The sequence below is a fragment of the Pelodiscus sinensis genome, chromosome 1 (genome assembly GCF_052426305.1).
Source record: "Pelodiscus sinensis isolate ZL-2025 chromosome 1, ASM5242630v1, whole genome shotgun sequence".
NCBI classification, from domain to species: Eukaryota; Metazoa; Chordata; order Testudines; family Trionychidae; genus Pelodiscus; species Pelodiscus sinensis.
Genome location: NC_143052.1, coordinates 25,495,561 through 25,521,817, shown reverse-complemented (window position 1 = coordinate 25,521,817; position 26,257 = coordinate 25,495,561). Strand labels below are relative to the sequence as shown.

At 41.9% G+C, this 26,257-nt stretch overlaps 2 protein-coding genes across 2 annotated transcripts in view; one reads left to right on the top strand and one right to left on the bottom strand.

Moving 5' to 3' along the window:
• The window catches only part of SLC26A5 (solute carrier family 26 member 5), a 42,745-nt gene extending 36,010 nt beyond the window's left edge, over positions 1–6,735 (top strand). The window contains 6 exon segments of the mRNA XM_006137540.5: positions 1,612–1,704; positions 2,351–2,461; positions 3,473–3,679; positions 4,103–4,157; positions 5,090–5,225; positions 5,227–6,735. Of these exon segments, the coding sequence (XP_006137602.3) occupies positions 1,612–1,704; positions 2,351–2,461; positions 3,473–3,679; positions 4,103–4,157; positions 5,090–5,225; positions 5,227–5,260 (636 nt within the window). The 3' untranslated portion in view covers positions 5,261–6,735.
• Positions 6,736–9,206: 2,471 nt separating this feature from the next.
• PSMC2 (proteasome 26S subunit, ATPase 2) lies at positions 9,207–25,590 on the bottom strand. Its single transcript, XM_006137538.5, has 12 exons — positions 25,377–25,590; positions 22,490–22,527; positions 21,749–21,830; positions 16,365–16,464; positions 15,886–16,017; positions 15,009–15,081; positions 14,771–14,866; positions 14,392–14,556; positions 11,247–11,334; positions 10,232–10,434; positions 9,593–9,689; positions 9,207–9,499 (listed from the first exon to the last, which is right to left on the bottom strand). Exons 1-12 carry the CDS (start codon positions 25,444–25,446, stop codon positions 9,342–9,344), a joined length of 1,302 nt encoding a protein of 433 aa, XP_006137600.1. The 5' UTR covers positions 25,447–25,590; the 3' UTR covers positions 9,207–9,341.
• Positions 25,591–26,257: the final 667 nt, after the last annotated feature.

The following is a 26,257-nucleotide window of genomic DNA, read 5'->3' as shown; positions in this document are numbered from 1 at the left end:
ACCCAGGGACTGCCTGTAATTTTTTGGTGAGGTGCCACTCCAAGATTTTGGAAAGTGGTCAAAGGCCGCATTTTTCTGTGCAAGGTCTAGGATGGAGGTTGGGCATAGAAGGACACAGGAGGTAAGGGACTGGGGTGCAGGAGACGATGTGAGGTCTGAGAGGGAGGTTGGGCAAGGAAGAGGGTTGTGACCTGGGTCAGGAGATTAGGGTGTAGGGTCAGGGAAGGGATATGGGTGCAGGAAAGGATTTTGACCTGGGGGAGGGACACAAGGAGAGGGTAAAAAGTCTGGGAGGTAGCTGTGACCTGGGAGAAGGGGAAAAGGGGATGCAGACTGTAGAGGGTTTGGGTGGTAACTTGGGGCAGGGGAACGGGCGCAGGGTCTGAGAGGGTGTTTGGGTGCAAGAGAAGATTCTGGCCTGGGGGAGGGGTTATGGGGAGGGAGCTGTGACCTTGAGCAGGGAGTTGGGATGCCAGAGGCAGGCTCTGGCTGGGAGGTGCTTACCTAAGCCAGCAGCCCTGCAGCACCCCAAGGCAGGCTGGGCTTGCTGCCTACTGGAGCCCTGCTTGAAACTGCAGGCTGCTCCCTCCATGTGGCTCTCAACTACCTGAGGGGAAAGAGATTTGCACTGCTCCCATCTCCCAGGCCAGTCTCTCAGCTCCTATTGGCTGGTTGTTTTTAGCCAATAGCAGCTAAGAGATTGGCTGGGATCAGTTCCTGTTGGCTGGTTGTTTCTGGCCAATAAGAGCTGAGGATTGGGATGGGGGTGGGGAGATTGCACGAAGCTTTCCCCTCCCTGCAGAGCAGAAAGCTGCCATGGACTGCACTTTAATCTGCGCAGCTGTATACCTGAGGGCTCCAACAGGGTGGTCTGTGGGTGGGATCTGGCCCCCAGGCCATATTTTGTCCAGCCCTGACCTTAGAGCAGGTCTAGATGTGTTCAGGAGCAGACAGCATCACCTCATGGGCTGAATCTGTCCTGTTGAACCCATGACCCCATTTACCAAAGGCATGACCCCGTTTGGGTATTACAGGTTGCAGCCTGTAATATAGGGGACACTATAAAGCAGGTCAAGAAAGGAAAAAATAAAAAAAACAATAGAGGAGGAGGAGAAGAGGAGCATTTCTAGAACTGCATGAAATAGAGGAGGAGGAGAAGAGAATTTCTAGAACTGCATGATATTCTGATATTAAATGTCTAGTGTTTACAGCAATGAGAGTACTCTACAAATATTTAATTCAGTTTTAAATTGTTTTATTTCATTGTTAAAAATATATATGTGGTATTGATCTCACTCAGTATTTTATTGTATTATAACTATGGGAAGGTCATTCTAATTTACTTTCCATATAGCAGCACTGGTGGCAGTTTGCAGCATGCTCACCATCATGCACTCTGTTCCATGACTGTCACTTAGAAACAATGCCATTGGTATGGGTGATATTCAGACACATCCACGTGCAGTGGGAGGTTGGCTTGTGTTGTGTATTTTGTGGTTCGGACAGTGGACATTTATGATCATTCTTAGGACCATGTATGTAGCAAAAATATGTGTGCTTTACTTCCAGAATAAGTATTAATTTTGTGTATTGTAATGTTTCTTTCCTTAGGTAAAAGAATATCCTGGAATAAAAATATTTCAGGCCAATGCCTCCCTCTATTTTGCCAATAGTGAATTGTATGCAAATGCGCTGAAGAAAAAGGTGAATAAAACCAATTCCTTAATATCCTCTCCCCTCTTGAAATAGTGAACTGGTCTCCAAAAAGCTTTAAGATTAAGCTTTTTGTGCATCAACTTTCAGCTCTATTGGTAAAGCCTATTTGCTCGCTATAGGAATATTTTCTAGAGGGTGAATGTGAAATTCACTTGTGGTTTGATTCTTTGACACATACTGGTTACTTTACCCACCACCAGAATGCCTTCCTGTTTGAAAAGGAGGGGTTTAGACCCAATAACGTACCTGTTTAGGGAACAAGACTGCATCATCAGGGAATGACACACATACTAATATCTTAAACATTTTTCTGTAGCTACCAAGATGAATCTTGTACAGTTGAGGTGGGTGGTGCTTGTTTTCCCAAAACAAATGGCACTGACGATTTATATCTGACAGCATTACCCCCTATAAATCTCACACTCAATCAGTGTTCTGTTGAAAATTGTCACTCACTGTCTTGATTTAGAAAAGGATGATTCCAAAGATTTTCTCTTTTTGTATATTTTCCCTTTAAGGAAAGCTGTATAATGTAATCTTATAATATATTAAGGTGAATGAATTTGACTTTCAATAAGTAGCATGATGGTCCCAACAAGTTGAACTTTCTTTGATGCATTTCCTTGTCTGGTAGACTGGAGTTGATCCATGTGCTATATTGGCAGCAAAAAAACAAGCCAAGAAAAGGCATGCCAAGGAACTGAAGCAGACAAATGAACACAGAAAGAAAGCCGTTTTGAAGCTTGTGAGTGCCACAGTAACTATTTGTATTTTTTTTTTTGTCTATCAGCTTAACTTATTGTATGAGTTCTTCATGCACCATTCTTACAAGGTTAGTTGAAGCAGGAAGGCTTAGCTATGATGTGCAGCGCAGATGGTTGGTTGGTTGAAAAAACTACGTCCAAATAAGGGAGTCATGCAGAAGAATTGTTTTTAAAGAATTCTCTGAAATGGGGCTGCTTTTATGATCTAGGAACAGAGGCACTGCCATGCCGGATCAAACTTTAGATCCCTCTAGACTGGTATCCTGATTGACAATGGCCCGAGGCTTCACAGAAAGGTGTTGAAATTTCACAGTAGGCATATTTGGGGTTATCTGAGCTAGTGTGGGCTAATCTGAAATTAACTCAAAGTAATAACCAGTTAAATATAAATATTTCCGATTCTGTCCTCAAGAACAACATATTGACTTTAAGGAAAAGGAAGGGTTGTGGAAAAGCAGTTGTGCCAACAAGGATGGTCTAAAACTTGTTCACATTGATGAACCCTGGAAGCTGTTAGATGCTCAGTGGTTTTGAAAATCAGGCAGGTGCCTAAATAGGGGATCAAGAACCTAATTTTAGGTTCTTTATTTTTCAAGATTTTGGCCCTTGCAATTTGTATTCATGAATATATATGATGTAGCAGAATATGCTGCTCATAGCACTGCTGGGCCAGTGTGGTTATTTCTATAGCTGGAGAGATGGGAAAATGCTGATGGAAGGTTATGAATGAAAACTAATTCACTCCAAGGTCATGTCTGAGATCTGTTTGAATTTGCTACATACAATTGGCGTATGTAAAGAAGGTGGTGGATGGGGGAAGAGGGCTAGATCTAAGTTCTGGTATAAATCCTGTGAACAAGAAAATGTGGGGGTGTGCGACAGTGGTATAAAGCCATAGATAATTAGAGAGCCTGAAGGAAGCTTGTGGAAAAATCAATATTGCAAATGTATCTGCTTGTCATTAAGATGTTGAGTTTTTCTCTCTCTCATAGACTAATGACATGGAAACAAGCGTAAAGCACGAGGTTCTAAATGATGAACTACCCCTAAATGGAAAATCTGCTGATGCTAATGCACAAGGCACATCTCCTGATGAACTAGAACACTTTATGGAGCCCATGACAAATGTTCACTGTATAATTTTGGACTTTACACCAGTGAACTTTGTAGATTCAGTTGGAGCAAAAAAGTTAAAATCAGTAAGTGGCATCTTTCATGTTCTCTCCACCAAAATACTTTTTTTTTTTTTTTTTTTTTTTTTCAGGGCACTAAGAGGGCCAAATAAGATGATCTTGCATTAACTCTAATTACTTTAGGTTTTAGAATCAAAGTTAAGTTTTTGCTGATCTTCTGGGGAATGTGTAAATATCTTGTGCTACTCAGGTCAAGTTAAACTACAAAGTGTGTGTGTGTGTGTGTGTGTGTGTGTGTGTGTGCGCGTGCGCGCACACTGTAAGGAGCAGAAGGTAATTCTGTGCAAGAGCTATTTTAATAGGGAAATAACTTAAACAACTGAACCCCTCCTTTTAAAAATACATTTTGTGGTTGGTCTTATACCAATGGAATTGTGATATGTACAAAGGGTATTTCTAAAGAGTAAACCTCCATTTATACTTCTGCAGGTTATAAAAGAATATGAAGAAGTTGGTGTGTGTCTTTGTATAGCTGGCTGTAGTGGTAAGTTACAGAGTTTGGAGGGGTTGGCATTTATTGAGCTCAGAGGGCGCGCCTGTCAGTGCTGTACTCCTCCTCCTCCCCCCAAGAAGGGAAGCTGCCAGGACTCCCTCACCCTCCTTTTGTGTGGATGGTATGGAAATGCAATTTAAGTTATGTCATGTCAACTCTACCTACGTAATTAACATAGTTGGAGTTGCATATCTTAATTCAACCTTCTGCTGTAATGTAGATCGGACCTAGCTCATTCTGTTATAGTTAGTGAGAGGAGAACTGGGTGCAATAATGTTTCTAATTTCTGACATTTGGAAGTTTATCATTTCTCCCAGAGACTGATTATCACTATATTAGGATTGGATGAGGATGTGTCAGCATACACACAATAGATGGATATAGGTATATCTCAGAACTGGAAGGGACCTTGAGAGGTCACGGAGTCCAGTCCCCTGCCCTCATGGCAGGACCCAAGTAGCCATCCCTGACAGATCCCTAAATGGCCTGCTTGAGGACTGAACACACAACCCTGGGGTTAGCATGCCAATGCTCAAACATTTTGCCCCTTTTGCAGATGGGAAAACTGAGGCACAGAAAGGTTTAAACTGAGTTGCACAAGGACTTTGCCAGAGCTGGAACCAGATGCCAGGGCCAGTGACTTATCAATTAGACTGCACTGCTTCCAGATCCAAACAGCATGCCAAACCACTGAGCTATCCTTTAATACATCTTTAATTAGAAATCTACTCAGCTGTACATTTTAAATCTTGTGTATTTTACCTGTAGTATGTGGCTTGCATTTGTCTCAAACCTTTTTTTGAACAAAAAAACTTGAGGCTGGGAAAGCTGCAAGCTATCTTCCTTTCTCTTAGTTAATCTAAATAATACAAGGTGTGAGAGAGAGGTATTCCCTGGTTACAGTTTATGTATTTGTTTTACAGGCCCTGTTGTGGATGACCTAACACGACTCAATTTTTTTGAAAAATCTACCAGAAACTTGCTGTTTCACACCGTTCATGATGCTGTTCTCTCCTGCCAGCTGAAGATTGTGTCTGTTCCACAGACTGCCTCAGATATCTGTTAGTTCTTCAGAGTCACACATGAAGAACTGAAATCTCATAATTCCTGAGAAAGGGACACTCTTCCACCACTTAATTTGCACAGTATAAACGGAGCCTAAGACTATTCGTGTCTACGGATATAGAGGCAGGGTAGTTTATTTGCTACAGGAATAATGGGACAGTTTGCTGCCTTAAGGAAGAGCACAGTTCAAGTATTATCTGAATCCAGGTGTAATTTAAGACAACATGCAATTTTCTTTGAAAATAATGTTTTTTACAGTGGACAGGCTAGTAGAGCATCCTGGTGGGGATGGGGGTTAAGCTTAAATACATGGCATTGGAGAATATTGCACTAAGCTGTATATTAGTTCACTTTGGATAAAATATTGAAACACTTGGAGTGCAGTAAATGGGCAAATTGAGGTCACATAGTTTACAGCAAAGTGCGAACTTGCAGAAAATACCTTTTCTGCAATTGCCAATGCAATGAAGTATACCAACCATTGTCTTAAATGGTTTTCTTATATTCAAAAACTGCCACCAGTTTTGTACATAGAATAGATTCTTGTTCAAAACAACGCCTCTCATAGCTGGATTTCTGACATTTCATCTTGGTATCACTAACTGCTGTTTTCTTAAGCTGGATGGTAGACTGTTCCTATTTTTATATTTAACCTCTCAACATTCTCCTCATTTTGGTTGAATTTCAAACAAATATACTTGTACATTATTCCTACTACACAATTCTAGTGCTACAGTTGAGTCATACCTATTAGAAAATAGCAAAGAATTACCAAGAAGTAAATGGTTGAGAATAATCTTGGTTAAATGGGGTGTGACTTCTACAGTCTCTTTTTAAATTTCTACAGGCAAATAGGCAAGGCCTAAAATAAAATTAGATGTAGATGATTGAATAGGTCTCTTCCATGCCATAGTGCTGCCAGTCCCTGAGCATGCTTTTAAATGCTTTGCAATAGCAAGTTTTCATTGATTTAAGTATACAAAACTTAAAGCATTTGAACTTCTTCAAATTTAAATATTCTCTGATGCTGTCAGAGCTCTGTCCTTGCTTAAAGTGGAACTCCTATTCTCTTTACAATTTTCACTTCAGCTACTGCAATTAAAATGAAACCTAGTAGAAAGTTTTAACCCAGGTAGTTACAGTCCATTTTTTTCAGTTAGCATTAATTGAAGGGTCATTTTATGATTATCAAAGGTTCTGGGCTGTTGGTCATACTGCTCAGGGTAGAAGAGGAGGTTAAAGCCTTGCCTTTAATCCATTAGCAGTCCAGATAGGCAGAGATGGCATCAGCAAGGAAACCATGACTGGAATTAAAAAGGATTAAGTGAATGTACTTAATGTATCACAGGAACATTTTTATTCTAGTGCCAAGGTAAATTTTGTGATAATCTAGATTAACAGTCCTTTTGTATCAACATGCAGTATATTTTTTAGCTGTACAGTTTTTTAGTTAATGTCAAAATGTTCTGTCTTCAACTTCCTAAATAAAGAGGGGTTCAACTGACTGGTTTTTTTTTTAAATCCTGAAGCACTGCTTTAGGAAATGAAATTCTTTAATGTATGAGCTAATGCCCATGGTTTTCAAAAGTGACTCATGACATTTGACAATGGAAGATCAGTTATCTTTAACAAGTATCAATTTGGGTGCTCAGAGCTCTAATTACTTTGGAAAATCTGGACCAGAATTTTAAGAAGCTATAAAGTTTAGCTCCACCTTTTTTTGAAAGGATAAGAGATTGCAGGAGATACATAACCTAAAATATGTCCCAAATAAAACTGATAGAAAAGGATACTAACTCTGCTTGCTTTTGTCTGTCTGGTTACTGTGGTTGCTGCTGTGACTGTGATGCTGCTTTCTCTTAGACACAAGGGCTGTGTCTACGCTGGCAAGTTATTCTGGAAAATCAGCCGCTTTTCTGGAAAAACTTGCCAGCTGTCTACACTGGCCGCTTGAATTTCCAGAAAAGCACTGATCTAATGTAAAATCATCAGTGCTTTTCCAGAAAAACTATGCCGCTCCTGTTCGGGCAAAAGTCTTTTTCTGGAAAAGGGACAGTGTAGACAGCACAGTAGTGTTTTCTGTGTTACTATCATCTGCAAAAAAGCCCCAATCGTCGTTTTTGGAATCGGGGCTTTTTTGCAGAAAAGCACGTCTAGATTGGCCATGGATGCTTTTATGGAAAAGCATCCTACCACTCTAGCTGTGCTTTTCCGAAAATGCTTTTAACGAAAAACTTTTCTGTTAAAAGCATTTCTGGAAAATCATGCCTGTGTAGATGTAGCTAAGCAGCAGTTAGAAAATGCTGTGTCTGAGGTTGACTTGGTTGTAGCCTCAGCATTGGAGCAATTCAAACAGAGCACAGGCTTATTAACCCCACCAAGATGAGCCAAACTTCTAGTTGCCTCATTGGTCACAAGCAGTACTCACACTTCTTTATTCTTTCCACCCTTCTTTGTCAGTACTTTTTCAACTCACTAAATATTAGAACAAGGCATAAAGAGTCATTTAAGTAAGAAGCTCCCTGACTGCGTTTGGAAGGCAGCACTGCTTCCAGTACAGAGAAGGGTAGTAGTACCATGCTGTCCCTCCCTTATTACAGTTATGGCTTCAAAGCTGAGTACCCAGTCAACACATACTCACTGCTCTGCCTTTTCATGCCTCCTTCTCCACAATTGAGAACCTCTGTTTCAAATAACACAGGCTTGCTAGCTCCCTCTGCAAGGTGCTTATTCATGAGGCAAAAGGGGAGGGACAGGAAAGAAAAAAAGGCAGAGAAGCAGCTCATATGGAGCATGACGGCAAGAACTAAAAGGTCCCAACCAGAGCCAGTGGAGGTGATGATGGCATCTGGGCCCTCACTTTGTCAAGAACAGCTCAGAATAAGGATGTAGCAGCACAGCCTCAGGTCCCAGACCATGATGAAACATTCAGTCTTCCCCCCCCCCCCCAACTTTATCCCATTAACTAAGAATGCCAAAAGTGTGATGGGCAAAGTAATCCATCCCTTCATTTTGCTCACTGACTTCCAGTCACACAGTCTTTTTTGGTTTCCAGGCATGCTCTTCTTGATCCTTAAATTAAAGCAAGAGGCTTTTTTTGCTTGGACTAATTCTGTCTCCCTTTAACTGTGAATGTTGGTGGGAAAGGCACTAAACACATTTTACAAAGCTTTATCCACCTTTCAACAACTGAGTTTATAATTCAGCTGCTAGAGCACAAGTGCTGCAGCAGCAGTATTAGAACTTAGGAATAAGTGCAGGCTTGCAATGCTCTTCCACTATCTTTGAAGCAGCCTCTTGAACAACTTTGCTCCAAGCAGACGAGTTTTAGGTTTTTCCTTTAAAAATCCAGCTGTTGAGAGGAAGCCTCAGACTAGTATTCTTTAGCAATCAAAACAAACTCCTGGGAGTGGAGTTAATTTAACTAGCCTACTCCAGTCTCTGCCAGCAACCAGGAACTGGAAGGCAGAAAGTGGAAAACAATAAGAAGTCAGTTTAAGACTAAACTTACACTTAGCAAGTTTTATGATAAAAATAGAAAGGAACAGACCAAAGGTGTCTAAGATTTGTTGGGTTTAAAAAAAAATTAAAAATTGATTTTTTTCTCTTTAGTACAATACCACCATGCTGTACTTGAGCACTGAAAATCAACTAGAAACAGACTCATTGATTTTCATTAGCCAAGCTAAACACAGTCTTAAACCAAAACCAGAGAAAAGTAAAGTTTTCACTTTTAATAGTAATCTAGCACTATACTGTACCTTCCTTGCTATGTGGTTTTTAAATTATAAGGACAAGGTTTTATTTTTTTGTGTAGCACTTAGCCTGCTAGGGGCACCCTCAGAAATCAAGAATTTGACAGTTAAAACAGTGTATTCAACTTAATCTGATTGGTTTCACCCTTAAGCTTTTAGGGTGTCTTCTATGACTTCCTAGTACATCAATTATTTAAAAAGAAAAAAAAAAACTACAAGCTTATAATTTGGAATGAAATATTTTATTTCTAGACTCTGCATGAGATTAGACAGCAAACACATCCTAGCAGTTACTCAGACTTTGTTAATCTTTCTGAAACACAATCAGAACATATTTTTCTTCAATTTTAAGTAGTTAGTTGTAGGTCATATATCTAGGTGTAGCACTGAATTTTGCATATGACTTAATGACTTTGTTCACAGCTTCTAAGAAGTCCTTCTCTGTAGCAATTTTTCGACGTGCTCTGATGGCAAACATGCCTGCCTCTGTGCAGACGCTGCGAATTTCAGCACCTTTCAAAGAAACAGACGATGGATTTTAACACTAGCACACTGAGCACTTTACACAAAACAGAATCAGCGTGTAACTCATAGAATTCATCTTACCTGTGCTATTAGGACACAGTCGAGCCAGCAACTCAAATCTTATATCTCTTTCAACACTCATTGAACGAGCATGAATTTTGAATATGTGAGTTCTTCCCTGAAAACAGAAATTCAATGGTGTGGGTGAAAAAAAGAATATGCTGGGAGACAGGAAGCAAAACAGAATGTTCAGCCAGTGCCTGGTTGAACACAACTTCAGATAGGGAGACAGTCTTTGTTTCATACTCCACCTACTGCTACAAAGCCAGAATACTTGTTGTATGATGTACAGTAAAGATACTAATTAAAGGTGCTTGAAAATAAGTCACAAGAGACCTTCTCTCTCCTTGTAATGTAAATCAAGAGGAGGGACGGGGCTACAACTTAGAATCTATTTCCTGACTTGGTCCAACAGAGTCTGGATTTGTCAATTTGGGAAGTGCATTGCACAGCATTGTTACTTTCTAGGGCTGTGGAGATGGGACTCTTACATAGTGTAGGTGGAGGGCTTTTTTTTTTGCACATTTGATCCAATGAAGATCAAGTGTATCGCTCTTAAAAGGTGAGATTGTTACCTCTCTAAACTACAGAAGACTATTAAAGTCTGAAACCACTACTGCTCTCTCACTTTGCTTAGCACTGAAAACAAGCAGTTCTAACCTCAAGATCAGGTAAGCTAAATTCAATCTTCCTGTCCAGTCTCCCAGGCCTCATCAGTGCTGGATCCAATGTATCAGGTCTGTTTGTTGCCATCAGCACTTTAATATTGCCTCTCGGATCAAATCCATCCAGCTGGTTGATCAGCTCCAGCATAGTACGCTGCACTTCATTGTCTCCTCCAGCCCCATCATCAAAACGAGCACCTGCAGACAGCAGACAATTACACATCAAGTTGTAGAAAATGCACTTTTATAGTGAGGATAAATCCCATTGCATTTACAAACAAATGAAGGACATAACAACAACAGTCACAGCTGAATGTATATTCATGACAATTACCAAAATATGTATCCTTGCTTATTTGGAATGCATCATCTTCAGATAAGTGAAGTAGGCAAAATATTTTTATCTCTTGTTTGAGAAAGATGGATATTGCTCTCCTCAGTGAGGAGCACACCAACATTCCTTAGGTTTACAAAATCCATTTAACCTTCCTCAAAACAAAATACTTTGGCATCATTAAAGAACTGAAGGTCAGCTTTTGTGAACCTCACTCAAGCATACAAACAAATGAGATTGGTAAGGAAGACAGGTTTCAGAAGAAGTGTGAAGAAATGCTAAGTTTACATTCAGTTTAATTTCTGTTAAATTAAACTTAAGACCGGAGATCTTACAAATATGATATGAGCAAGTTGCTAAATAGTTTAATTCCTAAACATTTTTAAAAAATGTTTATTTCTATAATCAAAATACAAAGTAAGGATTTGCATTTGGGATTAGAGTTAATATCTTATTAACTATTTCTTGATAGTTTCCTCTGCAGTAAATATAGCAAAACTGAGTTTGGAGTAACAGTTTTCTCAAGTTTACACAGCTGTAATAATTTAAGGAATGAAAACATCTTGATAGCTACAAAGTACAGTGTGAAGAGAGAGAATTATAAAATCAAGGAATTGTCTTGTTATAGTTTTAAAAGTTTGCCACCAAAAATAAGCTATGATTGCTGGAAGCTTACCTCCAATGGCATCAATTTCATCAAAAAATATAAGACATGCTTTCTTAGTTCTGGCCATTTCAAAGAGTTCACGAACCATTCGAGCTCCCTAATAGAAAGGATAAGATTTTGTTATAGACCAGCTTTTAAAATTTTAAAGCAAATTCACACTTTCCCAGTGATGATCATGACATGAGTTTCTAATTATAAAAAAAAATTTGACTTTTTGATTCACACAACTCTGGCAGGCTTGAGAGCCCCTGAAGGTACTGTGTCTTGGGCTCACACCCAAACACCAATATTTAACAAGCAAAGTTATTACCAATTTTTTTTTAAAAGTTCTTAGAAGTTTAGTATTTGTGGAAGCTTCCAAAGCAACTGCCCAGTAAAATGATGAACTTCAACCAGCAGTCATACAAGCTGTCAAAAATGTTTCACTTCCACAGTGCTTTTCACTCTCAGATCTCAAAGCGCTTTGCAAAGGTGGTCAGTATCATTATGCTAATTTTACCAATGGGGAAGTGGAGGCACACAGAGATGAAGTGACTTGCCCAAGGTTACCCAGCAATGGAGCTAGCCTCTCTTAGCTGCTACTGTGATAATTTTAAAGGTACAGTAATCAAGATGTGGAGAAATAGCTGAAATGGAACCCAGATCCCTTCATAGCCACCCCAGTGCTCTGTTGACTGCACCACATACTACTCGATCCTAAACTGCAGAGCCCACTGCTATGAGTGGGTCAGGTAGCTCAAATTTTAGATCTAGCCTCTCCTACCTGCTACTATGGCCTAGCTATCATGGTTGGTTGTGGTATGCACATTATTATACCAGGAATTGAACAGAGACCATCACCCGTATTCTTTGATAAGATAACGAGCCTTGTGGATAAGGGAGAAGCGGTGGATGTCATATACCTAGACTTTAGTAAGGCATTTGATACGGTCTCGCATGATATTCTTATTGATAAACTAGGCAAATATAACTTAGATAGGGCCACGATAAGGTGGGTGCATAATTGGCTGGATAACCGTAGTCAGAGAGTTGTTGTTAACGGTTCTAAATCCTGCTGGAAAGGGATAACAAGTGGAGTTCCTCAAGGGTCTGTTTTGGGACCCGTACTGTTCAATATCTTCATCAATGATGTAGATATTGGGATAGAGAGTACGCTTATTAAGTTTGCAGATGATACCAAACTGGGTGGGGTTGCGACTTCTTTGGAGGATAGGGACATAATTCAAAATGACCTTAGCAAGTTAGAGAAATGGTCAGAGGTAAACAGGATGAGGTTTAATAAAGAGAAATGCAAAGTGCTCCACTTAGGAAGGAACAATCAGTTCCATACATACAAGATGGGAAGCGACTGTCTAGGAAGGAGCATGGCAGAAAGGGATCTAGGGGTCATAGTGGACCACAAGTTGAATATGAGTCAACAGTGTGATGCTGTTGCAAAAAAAGCAAATATGATTCTAGGTTGTATCAACAGGTGTGTTGTAAGCAAAACTCGTGAAGTCATTCTGCCGCTCTACTCTGCACTAGTTAGGCCTCAGTTGGAGTACTGTGTCCAGTTCTGGGCGCCACATTTCAAGAAAGATATGGAGAAATTGGAAAGGGTACAGAGAAGAGCGACAAGAATGATTAAAGGTCTAGAGAGCATGACCTATGAAGCCAGGCTTCATGAACTGGGCTTGTTTAGTTTGGAAAAAAGAAGATTAAGGGGGGAAATGATAGCGGTTTTCAAATATCTAAAAGGGTGTCACAAGGAGGAAGGAGAAAATTTGTTCCTCTTGGTGTCTGAGGACAGGACAAGGAGTAATGGGCTTAAAGTGCAGCAAGGGAGGTTTAGATTGGACATTAGGAAAAAATTCCTAACTGTCAGGGTGGTCAAATATTGGAATAAATTGCCAAGGGAGGTGGTGGAATCTCCCTCTCTGGAGATATTTAAGAACAGGTTAGATAGACATCTGTCAGGGATGGTGTAGGTGGAGCTTGGTCCTGCCTTGAGGGCGGGGGGCTGGACTCGATGACCTCTTGAGGTCCCTTCCAGTCCTATTATTCTATGATTCTATGACCTCTTCCATACAGGCACTGACCAACTTTTGACCTTCAACATGAGCTAGGGGCAAAAGGTATCATATCACATACCATCACCAAACCTCTCAGTTATCTTGTTCCCCTTGGAAGTGGTATGCACCTACTTTACCCCATATTGTCTGCAAGTGGTATGCACCTACTTTACCCCATATTGCCATAAACTGGTGCAGAGTCTACGTATGCAGCAGCAACCTGGTCATATGTCAAGACCTCAAAAATCAAAGCTACAGCTGTCACCAATGTTAAGGTTATAACATTCAGATGAACTATATGAGGCCACAACAGATGTGTCATTTCTGTGAGAAGTTAAAGATAATTTGGGGTGGGATTTTTTAAATAATTTAGCGATGACCTAATGCCAATGAATGCTTATGAATATTTCAATCATAGAGTAGTCAAGATATGGAGCTTTCACTCTTCTAGGATTTCACTGGTTTGTTTAATAGCTTTTGTTTCCCAAGCCTAAAAAACCTGGTACAGGTTGAACCTCTAATCCAACACCTTTGAGACCTGACCGGTGCCAAACCAGAAAATGTGCCAGACTATGGGAGGTCAATATTGTCTAGCAGCGTTATTAACACTTGCAAAGCTTACAAGGCTCTTAGAAGACATTTAAGGGTAACTTAGAGCTAACTATCAGCACAGAACACTGAGAGCCAGGACTGTTGGCTATAAACAAACTTTAAGGGACTGTGGGAACCTTGGCCACACCCATAGTAAGTGGACATCCAGCTATCTAAAATCCTGCCAGACCACAGATGTTATGAGGCCAGAGAGTGCCATACTAGAGGGGTTCAACTTGTACATTCAGCTGCAATGTCTATTAAAATGCTTGGCCTCCACCATTAGGAGTCTGCAGTGTGTTCTAGGGATGTAAAATCCTCTTTAATTGGTTAGCTAGTAAAATGTTAATTTTAACTCATTAACTGATTAAATGGGGAAGGGGGCAATGGTGCGCCCCTAGCCCCTGCAGATGGGCTGCAGCACCCTCCACCTGCTCTAGCCACTACCGGCTAAGCAGTTAACCATTAGAATTCCTAGCATGTTCCATCTTTTACACAGGATTTGTTATTACCTCTCCTACATATTTCTGCACCAATTCAGATCCAATCACTCTGATGAAGCAGGCATCAGTCCTGTTAGCAACAGCACGGGCACAAAGGGTTTTGCCTGTACCAGGAGGCCCAAAGAGAAGTACTCCTTTGGGGGGCTCAATCCCAAGATTAACAAACCGCTCAGGCTGTAAAGGAAGAAACAGAATGTTAGAAACTTTATGTGCAGATGGGTGGTGAATCAGATCAGCTTTGCTAATGAAATAAAAAAATAAGCCACTAAAAAACTGCTTTGCTAGGTTTGCTGCGATGTTTACATTCAAACATCTCAGTACTTGGAGAACCATGACGTGGAAAATCTTATCAAAACATTGAGCGACACACAATCTAAGAGTTACTTACATGAAGCAGGGGGGTTTCAACCACCTCTCTCAGCTTTTCAATCTGTTCTTTGCAACCACCAACATCACTGTAAGTGACATCAGGTTTTTCCTCCACCTGTGTAACAGATGCATACACATTTAAACAACTTTCCATTCCAAGTCTGTCTCCCTAGGTCTTTAGATAAGCAATAGCAGAATTCGGACAGATAAGTGGTAGACAAGTTGAAAAAAGCATATGCAGCAAAGGGAGTTCTTACCTGCATCATAGTAACTGTTGGATCAATCTTTGGAGGCAAGGGGATATGGATTTGATACTTGTTTCTGTCCACACTGATGGGAAGGACAAGGAGCATTATTTTCATTTTAACATTCCTCGCACTAATACAACAACTATAATTTTTTTTTAAAACCTTTTGTAATATGAAGGGGATAAAAATCTCTTTTCTCCAGCATGAGCTTGACCCCATCGCTAAGAACTACTGGTTAAAACCAAATCCTACTTCCACGGGAACTTCCCAAATTAAAAATAAAATTTATTCCAAAATGGAACCAAAAATGAAATGGAGATTCCTTATGGAAACAAATACCAAAGTCTGTTTTGAAAAAAGTAGAAATAGGCCTTTGGAAACATTTCCAAGACTCCTAAACTATCCAGAATCCCAGCAGACCACCAAGCGGGCAGCCTAGGCATCTATGGCTTCCAGACTGCTGAAAAGTCATGAGCCTGGAACTCCGGGTGCCAAGGAGCAGCCAGCCTGGGGTTCTCTGCTCTCCATCAGCCTACTGAAGTGCTGCCAAAGAGCTGGGTAGGCAAGCTGGCAGGAAGCCAAGATTTCTGAATCCTGCCTGCATGTGTCAGAATTTCATCCTGTGGCACATTATTTTGACAAATCAGCATTTTCCAGCAGAAGACCTCAGAAAGTTTCTGACTAGCTTTGCTCCTGTGTTACATTTCAGCCATATGAGATAACTTTTGATCAAACAATATGATTTTGATCAAACACAATATAACTTTTGATCAAACACTAAACTGATACTGTACCATGACATCTTACAGGAAAGGAAGCTTCTGCCTATAGTTAAACTTACTGGTCACAGAACTTATTGATGATAGAAGTTTATATCTTTACTTACCCAACTCTCATCCCCTCTTCAATGTCAGTAGGTGCTACCTGGTCACTGAGGTCCACCACAAATTTGGCAAATTGTTTTACATTGATAATGTACTTGGGATCTTCCGAATCTGCATTGATTATCTTTGTACACCTAGTAGAAGAGATAGTTAACTAATGCAGGCCACAAAACAGACAATTTAAGCTGCTTGTTAGTTTGTATTCTTAAGTGCCTGTATAAAATCATATAGGTAGTATGTTTGTAATGCTGCAACTCAATTCCATCACTATTCCAAATATGACATACTTCTCATATTTCACTAAGGTTAACAACTGAGCACTTAGATACCACAGTGAGCAGCACCTCAGAAATGTCTAAGGATCAAAGTTTTAACCAAGTGTCACATGGGAAGAAAACAGATGCTGCAAGCAGAATTGTAAATGTTATGGACTTTATAATACCGTATAGCTCTTATGACAGAATCCACAGAATATACACACCTGGCTACCTGCAGTGGCTGCTCACTTTGGAGAGTCTGCTTATCTGCAGCCAGATCCCAGAGGGCAGGAGGGGCCAGGCCTGTGTCTGACTCCTTGATCCCTACATAGAAGACAGCAAAGTTACAAATTCACTGATCACATCAATGATACTTCACACTCAGTTCTACCAACATTACCACCAGTCATATTAGAGTAAAAGGCATATGCTAAGATACAGATTTTATACATACTTCAGATGTGACCTGCAAAGGAAAAGCTGTTTGTTTCATGATATTCCAGAAACCAAGTCTAACAAGATTCCCCTCTACCTTTATATTTTTTTTAAAATTAGAAATTCAGGCCTTGTCTACCTTGTTCTTGCTTAGCAGACTCTTATGAAGAACTAGTAGGATGACAGTAAACATACTAGTGAAGTAAATCCTGATTTAGGGGGAAAGTGATTGTTATTCAAACTGTTTTAAACGTTGTAATTCAAGTATCTTACAAGTAAGTACTTGGAGGAAGAAACTTTAAGATTCAACATGCACGCTGTTGAATAAGAACTGAGAGCTAATGAACACTCATCTGAGCCTACCACCAAGTCCAGCATAACAACATGGAAAACAAAATTCATTATTACTGGTATTTTTAATGTTAAGAAGAGGGAATGTGTATTTTTAGTGACTTTTCTAGCATCTTTACACACCATAAAGCAGCAGAAGTGGGTATAAGTTTCCCACTCCCCCTTTGTAGACCACCTTTAAGAGTCTTAAAGCAGACTCTGAAGTTCAGATACAAAGTATCAGTGCTTTCTTCTTTTTTTTGTTTTTAAACAAAGTGCCAGTACTAGGGTTTAGTCAAACCAAAAAAAAAAAAGTCACAGTCCCTTTAATTGCTGCATGTCCCGAGTGGGCTTCCATCCAGCATGGCATGCGTGCTCGCTCCCAGGGCCAGCTGGGAGCTGTGCCAGAGGAAAGCAGTGAGTGCTCCCAAAAAAAAGGTGACGGTAGGCCATGCTGGTGTGTACCATCACAAAAAAAGCACTGCAAAGTATATATATGAAACAAACATAATATACAGTTTTAACAGTAATGAACACCTCGAACAAGAAACAGACTGATGCCTTTAGCATATTAGGGTATGTCTACACTAGCCCCCTAGTTCGAACTAGGGAGGCTAATGTAGGCATTCGAAGTTGCAAATCAAGCCCAGGATTTAAATATTACATGCTAGATTTGCATCTTCCCAGCCAGTCACCATTTTTTGAAATTTACAAGTCCGGACTAACTGCCCGCATCTATATGCCGCAGGGACCCAGTAGTTCGAATTAAAGCCCCTAGTTCGAACTACCTGTTAAACCTTCTTGCAGGAGGAACAACAGGTAGTTCGAACTAGGGCTTTAATTCGAACTACCGGGTCCCTGCCGCGTGTAGACACGGGCAGTTAGTCTGGACTTGTACATTTAAAAAAAAAAAAATGGCGACCGGCTGGGAAGGTGCAAATCAAGCACGTGAAATTTAAATCCTGGGCTTGATTTGCAACTTCGAACGCCTACATTAGCCTTCTTAGTTGGAACTAGGGGGCTAGTGTAGACATACACTTAGAAATCCATGATTCAGAATATTAGTTTTTGCTTTATAGAAGAAGTGGCTTACTGAAAGCGTAACATGCAGAGTTTAAGATCGGACAAGACCACTGAATCATCTACACTGGCATATGAGAGGCCAATAACACCACCTAGTATTCTCACACTCAGTCCAACAACCCATATTAGACCAATGCATTGCTGCTCACAGGAGACTAAACTAGTTGCAGAGGAAAACAATGTGATTTGTTTTATGAGACAGATGGACAAATTTATGAGTGATGTTATATGACATAATTAGTTGATATTAGTGGGCATGGCTCAACATTCTGTCCCACATACAGAGATTAGGACAGACTGAAGAGCACCAGTGTTTGAGTCCCTGCACTGACATAGAAATGATTACATGAGATATTCCGAAATAATCCTGGCAAGTGGCCTGCGTAAAGCACCTATGGTCAAAGTCAATCTGACCTGAGGAAACACGGCCCACAGTAGGACCTAATGCATGTGAGCATGAACAAGCCAGCCAATCAACTGAGAAAGAGAATGCTCACTGCTACCTCAGAGCCCTCTGCCGTCTGCCCATCCAATATCGCAATGCCAGGCCATCGCTGATGCTTTGGAAGATTAAAAACCAGGGCTGTCAATTAACACGTGTTAACACCTGCTATTAACACAGGGCAGAATTAACATGTTAATTTTTTAACGTGCGTTAATCACAGGGGTTTCCATGCAGTGCTGCCCCTTTGAAACGCCACAGCAGCATTTCAAAGGGGCAGTGCTGCACAGAGCCTGGGGACTCCACCTGATCCCAGGCTCCCACAGTGCTGCCCCTTTGAGATGCCACAGTGGCATTTCAAAGGAGCAGCACTGCACAGAGTCCAGGGTCAGCTGGAGTCTTATTGTTTAACAGCACAATTAATCGCAATTATTTTTTTTTGAAACTGCATAATTAATAGCGATTAATTTTTTAAATCACTTGACAGCCCTATTAAAAACCTTTCCAGAACACATTGGGAAGGGGAAGGGATTCCTTTCCAACCCTGGCCTGAGACTGGCTGAAACTATGATGCACACTTGATGCTGAAACTATGAGGACCATCTATTATATATTTCACAGAGTTCTGTGTCTGTGCGTAAGTGTGTGTTCAAGAACTCCTCAACAGTAAGCACTAGGACTACCAAATTCAGTATGCAGCTTCCTCTTCTCATAACTTAAACTAAGGGTTTCTTTGTGCCAGGAAAATGGGATGTGCTCGGAATGGGATTGCTTCTTATAAAGCTACTCAGAAAAGACAATCACCAGCCTGCCATGCCCCAGGCTCCCTTTAGGAAGGGAAGAGGGGGGCTGAAGCTCTCCTCCTCCCCCCAATTTGTACAGGGATGTTGCTGGCTATTCCTCTATGTCAGGGAGCCAGGGAAAAGGACAGTTACCTGCATTTCTCACTTTGGCTGGGGAGTCCAAGGGGCTGACAAACCAGGATCTGCACTAGCCTGGGGACATGCACCTCTCCCCCAGCTGTGCCCACGGGAGCTGCTGCAGCCATGTAAATGTGCTTTTCAGCTGGCCCAAGCTGTATCAGTGAGAAAGGGCTGGGGTAGTCCTCTCTCCTTGGGGCAGCCTGCCTTCCGAACCCCGAACCCTAGCACCATCTCAGAGCAATGATTTAAATGAAGAAAAACAAAAATTGAGTTAAGAACCTGAGCAACAGAGATCTTATTTTGTGTAATAGGGAGCCATCTGCTGACAAAAGCTTGCAACATATCTACTATATATTTGACACAGTAAAACAAAAATTGAGTTAAAGACTCAAACAACATAGGGTAAATCTTATAGTAAGATATAAACTGGAAATGAACCATAGGGATGTTGAGCCATGCCTACTATCATCACAACCAATCATGTCATACAATCACACTCATACATTTGTCCAGCTGTCTCTTAAAATGAATTCTTTGCCCCCCGCTACTTGTATTACGAGGCTGTTCCAAAAGTTTACCCCTCTGATGGTCAGAAACCTTCAGATTTCCAACCTGAAGTTGCTCATGGCCCATTCATACCTATTTTATCTTGCAGTTCTCCGCCCTTCCTGGTATTTACCCCAATGTATTTATAGAAAACAGTCATAGCCTTTGAGAGTCTGCGCAAGCCAAGCTCTTCTAGTCTGCTCTTGTATGGTAGGCCCTCCATTTCCCCATCAATCTACTAGCTATTCTCTGCACCTGTTCCAGTTTTAAATTCATCATTCTTGAACACAGAAGATCAGAACTATATGCAACATTCCAAATGAGGTCTTACCAGGGCTTTCTACAATGGCATTAATACTTCCCCCTCATGGAAATGCTTTGCCTAATCAAACTTCCTAGGACCACGTTTGCCTTTTTCACAGCTTCATCACAGTGGTGGCTCATAATCACCCTGTGATGAACCCCCACACCCAGGTCTCCCTCCTCTGCCTCCAGATTGCAGCAGAGATTCTTATTATTAAACTCTAAAAGCATGACTTTCTTTTTGACCTACAGAATTTCATCCCATTTCTCTGACTCTAATCTTCCAAGTCATCCAGATCTTCGTGTGTTATATTCCAATCCTCCTCTATATTGAATATTAAATAAGATTGGTCTCTAGACCGAGCCCTGACGAACCCCACTAATAACATAATGCCTATTCAACAACTCACCTTTTAGCACAACCTGCTGCCTATTCCCATCTAGCCAATTCTTTATCTACGTTATAATGTTGTATCGATCCCCTTCCTACAGTCATTTATCTAATAATTTCCATGTGGTTCTGTATCAAATGCACTTCCCTTATCTAAAGAAACTGGTTATTTTCTCAAAGAAGAAAATCAGTTTAGTCTGGCATGATCTACCTTTAGTAAAACCATATTACATTACCTCCTCTTTACCATTTGCCTCTATGAATTTAATTATTCTTTCCTTCACAATATGTTCTAAAACCTTGAATACTACTGAGGTCAGATTAACAGGTTTGTATTTCGAGGATCACTTTTTTCCCCCAATTTCTAAATATAGCTATGATGTTGGTTATTTACCTGTACTATCCCCACATAGAGATTTATTAAACATCCTTGCTACTTAATGGCAGTAACGTGTGCCACTTCTTTCAATATTCTGAGATGGAAATTGTCTGGTTCCCCTCAACTTCACCAAATTAAACTCTTTACATTCTTCTTTCACCTCACACGTGAAAGTGATCTTTTCTAGACATTCATTCCCACCAGCCATATTGCTTTCAGGGACAATTCATGTTATCATTGTTTTAGACAATCAAGGCAAAGTATTGAGTTAATTTTGGGGACATAAAAATTACCTTTAATCTCCTATCCTACAGTGCACAATGGCTCAATTTTATCCTTTCTTATTCTTTTTGTTTATACAAGTAAGAGAAGGTTTTTAAGTTATTTTTTAATTTGGTAAAAGCTAATTCAGCTTCACTTTTAGCAATTCTCACTTTATTCCTGCATTTACTAACCCCCAGGATGTAGCTTTCTTTGCTAATCAACCCTTTTTTCAATCCATACAAACTCTCTGCTTATTCATAATAATCTTTTTGAAGTGATTATTCATCCAGCTGGGTCTGAAATATTTCCATACACGTTTTTTCTCCCCTTTCTTATTTTAGCTGATCTGAGAAACCCCAAGCTTCTTCACATTTAAGTCCTTGAGAGCTCTTCAATCTGATGGCTATTTCCCTTAATTTACCAAAGTCTGCCCTTTTGAAATTAAAAATCATAGTTGTCTACCTGGGTTTGATTATCTTTCTATTACATTTTACTTTAGGAAAAGCACATACCAGTGAGTTCATTAATTTTCTTAAGTAGCTGCTGAATATCATCTTCTACCTGTTTAATCTGCCTTGAGTACGTGCTCTGGCCCTGGAACAGAAAGTGTGCACATTTCAACAACATAAGAAAAACATGTACACATATTTATATATAATAGATAGCTCTTAATGTCTGTTGATATAATCAATATAGTTATTTGTTAACCTTAGAGATTAAGTTGCCCTTGGTCTGTAGTTTTTTAAATCTGTATTTGGCTTGAAAAACAGAACATGATATTAAAATGCACAGTCAAATGGTCCATTGTAATACACAGGAGCAAAAATAGATGTAAATTATATTATTTATTCTCAGATTCAGGCCCATTTCAGGCGCACTAAGGCACATATACTTATCTAGAAGAGTAAAGGCCTCAACGTAAATGAAATTCAGGACACTCTTGGTCAGATATTTTAAAACAGCAATATAAGTAACTGCAAACTTAATTTATTTGGTTATAGTTCCTTCACAGACCAATAATATTCAAATCTGTAGAGGCTTTGTTGTTTTTGGGGCGGGGAGAGACTTCTTTAGGGGAAAGAAGTTGCAGAGAAGGAGAGAAGGCACAGACATGGAGTAAATTTTAAGGCAGAAGAGAGAAACAAATGTATTATTTCCAAATAAGATCAGTTTGGAAGACGCTATTTTGCCTTGATTCAGTCAATTAGATTTTCATGTTTTTCTTTAGCATTCTAGTTATGTAGGGTACTTACATAGGTTTTCAGCAAGGCAATATCACCTTCATCCAATGCTGAAACAAGACACACAAGAATTAGCTTTCAGTTGCAAGAACAAATTAAATGCATCTCATTTTGCTTCTAAAAGATGCAAATGCACACATCCACAGGACCCCTTTGATACTGAGAGGGAGAGCTGGTGTTATTTTATTTTTAAACACTAAACTAGAATATCTGGTTTTATTGCACAGTACTCAAGAACAAGGAGGAGTTAGACAAGTTCTCCAGCTTCATCCCAGCAAGTAAGACTTGAGTAGAAGTACTGCATTGTTATCTATTGTGCACCAACATATCCAACATGAAAGCAGTTTACCCAAGGGCTTAACAAGCTTAACAAGGGCCTGGAGAAAAGGGAGTATAATAAACAAATGGATCAAGTTCTGCTTCTTGATTATCCCAACAATTGTCCAAAATCCAGAGGTAATTTGTTCTAACGCTAAACACTCATAGGTACTTAGACTGTATATAACTCAATACATACTTGCACACCAAGCAATTAATTAACAGGATAAAGTTGTATTTCAGTGACGGAAAGAACAAGACCCTATTTCAAAATCAAGATGCTCCTGTACTGAAGTTATCAACAAAGAGCAAGAGTCATTACATGAATCTAATAATTTGATTGTGAGAGAGCAGAACATGACACAAAGGTTTTGCAAATAAGATACAGGAGTCTCCCAAAAGTGAGAATCCCTCAATTTATTCAGTGCTTGATGGCAAAGCGCATGCTGCATGAGTGCAGCCACAGACATGTTAGCTAGATGATGCTCACATTTCTGAGCAATCCCATTGCAAGACTGGCTGATGTTTACTCAGATAGTGCTGTTTCCATCAGTAGATCTCCAAGTGCTTCACAACTTTTATCCTCCCAACACTTCTGGAAGGTAGGGAAATGTTATTACCTCTGTTTTAAGGAAAGGAATGGAGGCCCAGAAACATTAAGGCTATGTCTAGACTGCATCCCCCTCTGTCGACAGAGGGGTGCAAATCAAGCACGTCGAAATTGCTAATGAAGCAGGGATTTAAATATCCCGCATAAATATGGCCACCGCTTTTTTTCAAAACAGAGCTTTTTCGAAAAAATGGCAGTCTAGATGCAGATCTGTCAAAAATAAAACCTTTTTTGACAGATCCTATATTCCTCAAAAAATGAGGTTTACAGGATCTGTCGAAAAAGGGTTTATTTTTGACAGATCCGCATCTAGACTTGTGCAGCCTTCCTGCTTCCCCCTCTTGCTGCTTCTGAGGCAGGGGTAGAAATGCAAAAAGTCAAGAAGATTAACTGATAAGCCTGGACTAGTTGACTACTCGTTTGCATCCCTACGTGAGACCCTACCTTCTCATGTCTACATAGCCAATTTTCAGCCCAAGCCTAGTGAATGCAAGGCCGCTAACCTGGGCCAGCCACTGTGTACTAGCAATGTTAAATTGCAGTTATCTGACTAATCGTGTAGTCGATACAATTGCATTGACTACACAGTTAGTTGATAAGGAGCACTCTGCAGAGCCACGGGGGTTGCTCCAGCAGTCAGCTCAAATCAGGACTGAACCATCGGACTCTTACTACATTTAAAATGCAGAGATGCAGCATCCCAAAACAGCGCAAGCTGGGACTGCTCGGTCCCAGCACGTGCTGAGTCCAACAGTCCCTGTTTGCGGCAGCCATCCCAGGCTGCTGTGAACAGAAGCTGCTTCAGCATAGGGGCTGCTGCTAGAGCAGCCTCTGTCCGAGGGGGAGAAGAGGAGGCAGTGCCCCACTGGGACCCCCATGGGCAGGGGCTGCTGCTGAAGCAGCATCTGCCCATGGCAAGCCTTGGCCTGCCGAAGGCAGATAAAGGCAGCAGAGTTTAGAGGGGGAGGCAGCACATGGAGCTGGTGCTGGGGGAAAGCAGCTATTAAGCTGGATCCCCCCAGCACAAGCTCCTGTTTCCATGTATGTTAAATTGAGATTAATTAACTAACTGAATAGTCAATGGGATTTCCATTGACTATTCAATGAGCCTATAAGGGTGCCTTCACCTTTGAACTGTAGCAAAAGCCCTGCCAGGGAGCACAAGGCCAGTGGGAGACCCGCTCTGCATTCCCTGTGGCATCTGAGCCTTTGAGATGTACAAGAGACCCAGTGGGGCTCTTGTATATTTCAAAAGGAAGCTCTTCAGGGAGCATGGAGCTAGCAGAGGAATCCCCCATTGGCCTCTGCCTCTATGGGGTTTCTGCTTTTGAAATATACAAGAACTCAGCTATGGCTCTTGTACATTTCAAAAGCAGAATCACCACAGTGGCACAAGTGGAGATTGCTTCAGTCCCTGCTTACTGTTTCCTACTGTGCCTCTGCCTCCTCTGCTCTCTGTGGAGACGGTGCTGGGGAGGAACCAGCCAGCTCCCCCAGCACCGGCTTCTGCTCCCTCCCCTTTGCTGGCTCTCTCCGACAGAGGCAGCACGGGGGAGGGGCAACTAGTCGCTTACATCCCTGCCTGTACCCCCCGCCTCTCACAGAGGCAAAAGGCGGGGGGTGGGAGCGAGTAGTCAATACTCCAGTCAATACTCGCTAACACCCCTACTGGCCAGGGCGGCTGACAAGCCTCGGGAACCCGCACAGGAGCGTCGGGGAGGCCGGGCAGCTCCTGACCCAGCAGAACTGAGGTGAGACCCCGAGTGCTGGGCGCCTCACTAAGTGACGGACTCGCTCTGCGGCTCGGCTGCCTCCCCGACGGCGGAGACGCTCCGCCCAGCTCGCCGGGCCCGGCGCTCGGTGGGGCCAGAGACCAGCCCGGGAACGACTGCGGGCGTCGCCAGCGGAGCCCGAGGGGAAGGACCCGCAGGGCAGGCCGAGGTCGCTGGATACAGGGCCCCGGCCCCTCACCGCGGATGGGTTTGTCCTCCTTCTCCTCCTCCTTGGTTTTGCGCTGATCGGCGCCTAGATAGTCCGGCATCCCGGCGGCCGCACGGCTCCCTGCGAATGTCTCCTCCCGCTCCCGAGGCACTGCGCAGGCGCCGCCCCGCCTCCGGATGCATTACACAGCGCCTCAGCCAGCTTCCGCTCCGGCTAGGCCGCCGCGCGCAGCGCCTGAAGGGACTCCTGAGCCGCAGCACGGGGCCCTTCCGCCTCGTACCGGAAGCAACCCCGCGAGAGGGGGAGGGGAGTGGGTGGCGTTCGACGCAGCCAAGCGGAAGACGCAAGTGGGTCTTGTTTCCCCGGCATCGCTTCTGCTAGGGCGGGGCGGTGCCCCGGGGCTTTCTTCCCCCTCCCGGGTCCCCCAGCTGTCTGCCCCCCGCCCACTCTGCCTGCTACGCTGGCCCGGGCACCTCTCAGGGGAAGCAGGAGAGCCAGGCACCAGCATAGGGACCCTGCTGCGCAGCCCCTCGGGGACCCTGTCTGGCGCTTGGCTTAACAACCATGGTGAGCGGATTAAAAGAACACAAGGACTCTCTTCCTTCTGCTCCGAGCCAGGCGTGCAAGGGGCTTTGCTTTCCTCGCCTGCAGCGTTTGTTTTTAATGGAAGCTGAGATTCTCCTGTAGGCAATTGACTCCCGAAGCTGGCTCTTTCTATGAAACACCCAACTATTGTAAAAACGAGGAGTCGTCCTGTGGCACCATAAATACAAAGGCTGTGACTACACTGTGCAAAAGCAACAGCTTTTGCACAAAAACATGCTGCCTGTCTACACTGGTGGGGAGTTCTTGCGCAAGAACACTGATGTTTTAATGTGTGAAATCAGGGCTTCTTGCGCCAGAACTCTGAC